A 7,471-nucleotide genomic window follows, 5' to 3' on the forward strand; every position below is an offset into this window, starting at 1 on the left:
ACAAAACAAAAAAAACCCAGAAAATTCCCCCAAGGATCCAAAACTCCAGGTTATAACCTGGCAGGTACACATTAGAATTATCTCCCTTAGCTTTTCCCTCCCTGGGATAAAATCATGTCAGCTACCCAAGACTACTTTCAACCATTTAGTTGGGTTGTGGGGTTTTCTTTGCTTGTCTTATTTTGAAATCAAAGCTGAATTTCAAGTATTTCAACCATGTAGAAAGGAAGGATGTCTAAAGCAGGAGGGCTGTTGAGGCTGAAGGTTAGAGAGACAGTGTCAGAAAGGAGCCAGAAGGAGACAAAAAAGAAAGAAAAAGAAATACTTTCCACTGAATTAACAAAAGGCAGAATAAAGTGGGCTGATAAAATACAACCACAAACTGGGCATGCAAAGCATAACTAAGATATCATCAGTTAAATAAGTCATCTTAATTTCAATATGCATTTGTACCTCAAAGATTGATCCTCAAAGCTCTTAATCATTAAATAATTTGGTTTGCAAATAAATATTTTGACAGTTTATTAATCAAAGATCTTTATTAATCAAAGATATATTGTCTTAGTAAATCCACTTAAATGGCTATATAGGTCTTGTCCATTTTGACTCACACATCATCAATTACATAAAAAACCCACAAGTAAGATTTTTTTTTATTGCACAATTCATGTTTTTAACTTGCTGTTCTACCGTATATTGTTATTAATTAAAATGTTTTAAAATACTAAATAGCCACATTAAATATTTATAGACACATTAAAAAAACTAGGTTTCTGTAAGCATGTATTTAAACATAGTTCAGTTTATGAAGTACAGATGATATCTGTTTTCAACCACCTTGTCCTCAAGAATAATTACAAATTGTACTTCTCCCATATGATTTTCTACAATGGAAAAATGAGTTTTCCTACTTTCAGTTGTCAATTGGTCTTTAAACAAAAGTGTTCCATTTCATGACTGAACAAATGAACTGAAAGAGAGAATATCTTTGCAGAGGGACTTGTCACACCAAAAGACAGTTTAGCAAGCAAACCCCCATACACAACGGTTAGCTGAAATCCATTACTGAGACCAGTTCAGTGGTTTTAAAACATGTATAGCTTGAATAACTTAAATATCACAATAAAAATATTATGTCTTATGTTCATCTCTATTACAATTACAGAGCGGCTGACATTACAAGGGAAAAAAAAAATCAATTTAATTCAACAGATCAACCACATTGCTGTGTAACTGCCTAGTGATTTCATGTTAATAAACAGATCAGACTGAATGCTGAAAGAGATACAGTGTTTCTTTTACTAACTTATCCTCCCATCTCCTTCATTATCAGATTACTTTTTTTAAAAATCACTGTGAAGTCAAAGCATGCATTAAACAAGCAAAGCTAAATAAAACTGGTTTTGATATACTTCCTGCGATCTATGCTATGGTGTTTCAGTAAGTCAGACCCTATTGGTGATGTTTCACATCATGCCCTTGGTCATACCCTAAAGAGACAGAAGTATCCACTACAATCAAAGGAATGATGGAATATACCATGCATTTGTGGAATCATACAAAAGCTCTGCTCCCATCTACTCTCTGTATGTGCTGTACATCCTGAGGATTATCAGTAGCAAAGAGGATTATCAGTGATCTGTGTATTTGCACTGACCAGATTAAACATCTACATTGAATTAGTCAAACACTGAGTAACTGTATCTGAAGAGATTGCCAAAGCTATCCTAATCCAAACAATTGAAGGAAATGCTGCATCCAGCATTTACACTGTTTGATTTTTAACCTCCACTTCTCTTTATACACAAAAAAAAGGACTTAAAATCTTCAAAAGACAACTTCAATTATATGGGTAGCACAATCTCATTCAAGGAAATCTTACATAGTGTATTCACATATTCTGAAGCTAGAACCTTTTAAATTAATCACAACACTGTTGTAATAACTATACTTACCAATTTTTATCTACTGATGGCTGAGATGCACCACACTGATAAAAAATCTGTAGAAAAATTTACTTCATTCTGTAATTAATCTGTGTCTTATCCACCACTTACTGGAGCGTTACAAAAACAGCATGATCTTTCTGATGCTTTACATAGCCCACGGTCTTTTACAATTGTACTATAGGAAACTTGAAAAGTTTGTTACATCCTTACGGTGACTATAATTACAGAAGTGAATTAATTATAAAATACATTATCATACCTAAGTAATCCAAAGAGAAGTCCACAGGACTCTACTAATGCCATTTCAGTAACAAACTGAAAGCCAAACAATTCTACTACATCATCTTCATAATCATTTGGAGAAGGATCTAGTCTCAGCAATACCCTGTAAAATAGAGCAAACAATATTCATATTGCACAGTAATAAGCCCATAGAATATAACATCTACAGCCATCTTACATACCACTGGTGTTTTAACAATATATTAGCAGCACCTATACTTTAGATAGGAAGGAAGAGCAGTGCTCTCAAAAGACTATTATATGTTTTACAGCAATATGTTACACAGGACATAAAATATGACAACACCTAGCTTCAAGAGGATAAAACCATAATATAGTCACAGGGCACAATATATTTTAGAAACAAATAAAAATTAACAAGATACCACCTTGAAGCATCTTCGTCCTTACAAGGGGGCTGAGACATAACATACAGGCTGTCCTTAACAGAAGAAGCTGCTACATTAGATAGCACAATCTATATTTATGTTTGGAATCTGTCTTTGTGTACACTACATAAAATCATAGAATAGTTAGGGTTGGAAAGGACCTTAAGATCATCTAGTTCCAACCCCCCTGCCATGGGCAGGGACACCTCACACTAAACCATATCACCCAAGGCTCTTTTCAACCTGGCCCTGAACACCACCAGAGATGGAGCATTCACAACTTCCCTGGGCAACCCATTCCAGTGCCTCACCACCCTTACAGCAAAGAACTTCCTCCTTATACCCATTCTAAACTTCCCCTGTTTAAATTTTAACCCGTTACCCCTTGTCCTATCACTACAGTCCCTAATGAAGAGTCCCTCCCCAGCATCCTTATAGGCCCCCTTCAGGTACTGGAAGGCTGCTATGAGGTCTCCACGCAGCCTTCTCCTCTCCAAGCTGAACAGCCCCAACTTTCTCAGCCTGACTTCATACGAGAGGTGCTCCAGTCCCCTGATCATCCTCGTGGCCCTCCTCTGGACTTGTTCCAGCAGTACCATGTCCTTTTTATGTTGAAGACACCAGAACTGCACACAATACTCCAGGTGAGGTCTCGCGAGAGCAGAGTAGAGGGACAGGATCACCTCCTTCGACCTACTGGTCACGCTCCTTTTGGTGCAGCCCAAGACACGGTTGGCTTTCTGGGCTGTGAGTGCACACTGAAGCCGGCTCATTTTCATTTTCTCATCCACCATAACCCCCAAGTCCTTCTCCATAGGGCTGCACTGAATTTCCTTTTTGCCCAACCTGTAGCTGTGCCTGGGATTGCTCCCACCCATGTGCAGGGCCTTGCACTTGTCGTGGTTAAACTTCATAAGCTTGGCATCAGCCCACCTCACAAGCGTATCAAGGTCCCTCTGGATAGCATTTCTTCCCTCCAGCATATCAACTGAACCACACAGCTTGGTGTCATTGGCAAACATGCTGAGGGTGCATCAATCCCACTGTCCATGTCACTGACAAAGATGTTGAACAAGACCAGTCCCAACACTGATCCCTGTGGGACACCACTCAGTCTCTAGCTGGCCATTGAGCCATTGACTACAACTCTTTGCATGCAGCCATCCAGCTGGTTCTTTATCCACCAAGTGATCCATCTATCAAATTGATGTCTCTCCAATTTAGAGACAAGTTAGAGACATGCCTGATGATTAATGCTATAATATATGATTACTCCTTTATATACATTTATTAGTATTTATACAGAACACATTGATAAAAGCATATTAATAAAAGCACACTTCTACGCAGGTGAACTAAGGAGAGTCACAAAATGTGACTTCATTATTATAACAAACTAACACTAGACCATGATTGCCTTTTGCTCTGGCTAAGGAAAAGATAAAGAAAACAAGAAAGTGGAAAAAATCAAACATCTGTATAGACTGTTAAAACAGAACTGTGTAAATATAAAAATATTTCATTAATGTGCTTTCAAAAAAAAAAAAAGAAAATCACAGCAAGCTGCATATTAAGATCAACAAAGGCATCAAAGCAAACTATTTCAGAATTTTCGCACTACCCTTCATTAAGTACTTGAGCATGTCTGAAAAAGAAGTCACTAATATGCAAGAAATATTTCTATTTTAAAAAATAATAACAACAAAAATGGACTGGGCAAGCACTTGGTTTTCATTACATTGTAAACCAAATTCATATTCTTCTTGAACTATACACTATTAACAATTCAGTTCTCAGAGGCAAAAACAGCATCTGCTGAATAATTGGCTCAATCTCCCCTAACACCTGTAGCTCACTTGGTAACTGCCTAAACATTGGTCTATTTTGAAGCTTTTAGCAATTACATCCAATTACTCCTGTTCTAGATAATGAAGACAGAGGAGTCCCCCACGTGCAGGCTTATCCAAATTACAATTCAAGCAGACAAGGTGAATAAACAACTGGAGAACACTATTATCATGACTGCAGTGACCTGGGAAACCTGTTTACATACAAGCTCCTGACAACTCACTCAGTACTCAAATTATTTCTGCCATGAAATGCCTGATGTTCATGCAGACATAGGCTCTCTCACTCCTCTACCTGGCATAAATTTGAATGAATGTGCTCTGATACAATAACAATAAAAAACAACCCCCCCCAATATAATAAAAAACAACCACAACAACAATAAAAACCGGAATCCCTTTTAAGGCTTACAGAAAAGACTGTGAAATTAAGGTTAAAGAAACCCAAAGTAACAACACAACATATGAGGCTTGACAGGAGGACAGACAGAATGAATGTGCTTTTGTAGGAGAAACAAGACAACACCTGCAGGCTCAGCAAATGGCACAGAAAACCAAGTTGGATCACAGACAGTAAAGAAGGTATTAACTAAACCAAAGTAACGTTTTAGAATCTCATGGAAAATACTTTCTTTTCATCTGGGTTCTGAACCTTAAATCCAGAATAAATGCAAAAAAGTAGAATGCTTTGAGAAAGATGGTTCTTAAAGCTACAAAGGACAGTACCAGCATCTGGGGAAGCTGGGCAGAGGAGGTTTGTTTCTATCATGTGGATAAAAGAGAGAAGTGAATAAAAGCGAACCTAGAACACTGCTCAAAGAAGTGTATCAACACAATTGCCCTTCCCACTTTGGTACCAAATAAATTGATCTCAGGATCATAATAAGAGCTGAAGAACAAACTGATTTGGAAACAGCATTTAGAGGCACCAAACACCAGTGGAAAGCACATCTTAGAAAGGTATTATATTTGTAATTAAAAAACCCCATACCTCTTCAGAGACCCACTTGCTAAATAAGACTCTGCAGGAAAGCTCCTTCCTCCATTTTGGCTGTCAAAAGCACAGGAAAAACAAGGCGGCTTTGAGTTCTCAATCTCCATTTCCATTGCCATCTCCAAGCTTTCAGTGAGAAATGGGGGTGTAGAGGAAGCTGTGAAGTCATCGTCCATTGCTTCCACCTGATCAGGAAAATAAACAGGTAAATTTTAAAAAAATCATAATGTTTCTTCAAATAATCGTTCAGCTCTAGTGAGGACACAGATTTGACTAACTGTAACATCAAACTAACAGAGATATAATAACACCAAGAAAGGCAGTCAAGGTCTCATGCCCTGCCACACAATCCTCCCACTTAGTGCAATTGTATCTTTCTCCATCAAGCAGACATATCAGTGACTACAAAAAGATCAAAGTATGTTAATTTTCTTCTGGTTTAAGTCTCTAAATTAAGTAGTCATGAGGTTAGACCAGCGCTGAGTAAAATAAGAGGCAAGAATGCATCACAAGGCCTAGGTGAACTACTTTCAGCAACAGTTCATTCTACATTCAGAGTATCTATGACAAAAAAAAAATACATCATATATTACAGGCTGGAAGTTGTCCAGACCTTTAAGGCAACATTACAACTCAAGGTCCTTCTAAGAAGGAAAGAAGCAGTAAATATATCCCATGGGATCATTACAGAACCCTGAAATGCTAAAGTTTTAAAGCTCATAAAACGACTGTATGGCTGATTTTGATATAGGTAAAATTGGAAGTTCATATTTAAAAAGTCTGACTCCTCAGAAATCTAAAAAAAAAAACAACCAAAAGTAAAGGAGAATGAAGATCATGTCCAAAAGAAATTAACTATATAATTGACATTAGTGAATTAATATTTTAAAAAACATAATGAATAGAATTGGGCTACAGGTTTCACAATATAATTAAAACGCTAAATTAACTTGGCAGTTCTTGATACTGCTCTTGCAGAAACCAGTTTACACCATGGCTAGAAGTTTGTAACACAGAGGCTTGGCTGAAAAATAAGCTCAGTGGGAAAAAAGAGAAAACAACTTCTGTCCTACTTTTCCCCATTCATTCACATTCCTGTGGTGCTGTGCAGCAGAAGCAGTACAACTCTTAAGTGAAAGAATTACTTCAGTGCTTCAGTTTACAGCAGGACCCTCATAGGCATGTTAGCACAACTGGTGACTTAAGAAATAAGCAAAGGGAACACCCTAACTCAGAAGCTTCTAAGACTGTTCAGTTTAGGGTACCAAAATCCCCCCACACGAGAGAAGCACGGGGAATAGAAGTGCAGTAAAGGTAGCTCATCACGGTAGCAGTTCCCGTCACTTGTGTCCACCACATCCTGATCTACCGGAACCCATCATTGGCTCGAAGTACCACACCTTTCATTGCCGGCCATACCAGAGAACTTCCCTGGCTGCAACCCGTGAGCGGGAACTACAAAACGGAGACAGAGCCTCCTGAAGCAGCAGCCCCGGGAGCAGCAGCCCCGGCGCCAGCCCGGGCTCCGGGCACCGGCCACGAACACGACCCTCTCCTGTCAAGCCTGCAGCACAGCACGACTCTCTTCTACCCGGAAGCGCTTCCTCCCTCGCGCCGGGTCGAGTCGGGCCGGGCCTGAGCCGGGGGATACGCTGGAGAGCAGCAGGCCGTGGCCGAGCTCAGGATAGGGAAGCGGGGAGCGAGTAAGAAGGGCAGCGCATACCTACGCGCTGGTTAGGCGCCACTCCGCTTCCGCGCCCGGATACTTTTCCTTACGTCCCGCGCGCCACCGTCACCCCAACACCGCGCAAGCGCCGCCGTTCCGATTGGCCGCCGGCCGCTCCTCCTTCCCCCGCTACCCGGCTCTCCTCCGCCCCGGAGGGGAAGGACGGGACTTGTCCGGCCGTCAGCCCGCCCGCTCGCTAACTCGCTCCTTTCGCCGGAGCCGCCCCGTGCCCTAGCCCGCCCTCCCACCTCAGGGCGCAGCAACGCGTGCGCCCCGCAGCGGCG

General features: G+C 40.3%; 1 protein-coding gene across 1 annotated transcript in view; it reads right to left on the reverse strand.

The window, feature by feature from the left end:
- The window catches only part of MMS22L (MMS22 like, DNA repair protein), a 90,902-nt gene extending 83,648 nt beyond the window's left edge, over positions 1–7,254 (reverse strand). The window contains exons 1-3 of the mRNA XM_031045457.2: positions 7,185–7,254; positions 5,459–5,646; positions 2,209–2,334 (exon numbers count right to left, since the gene is read on the reverse strand). Of these exons, the coding sequence (XP_030901317.2) occupies positions 2,209–2,334; positions 5,459–5,637 (305 nt within the window). The 5' untranslated portion in view covers positions 5,638–5,646; positions 7,185–7,254. The remainder of the gene's footprint in view (positions 1–2,208; positions 2,335–5,458; positions 5,647–7,184) is intronic.
- Between the last annotated feature and the right edge of the window lie 217 nt (positions 7,255–7,471).

This window comes from Melopsittacus undulatus, chromosome 3, assembly GCF_012275295.1.
Source record: "Melopsittacus undulatus isolate bMelUnd1 chromosome 3, bMelUnd1.mat.Z, whole genome shotgun sequence".
Classification (NCBI taxonomy): domain Eukaryota; kingdom Metazoa; phylum Chordata; class Aves; order Psittaciformes; family Psittaculidae; genus Melopsittacus; species Melopsittacus undulatus.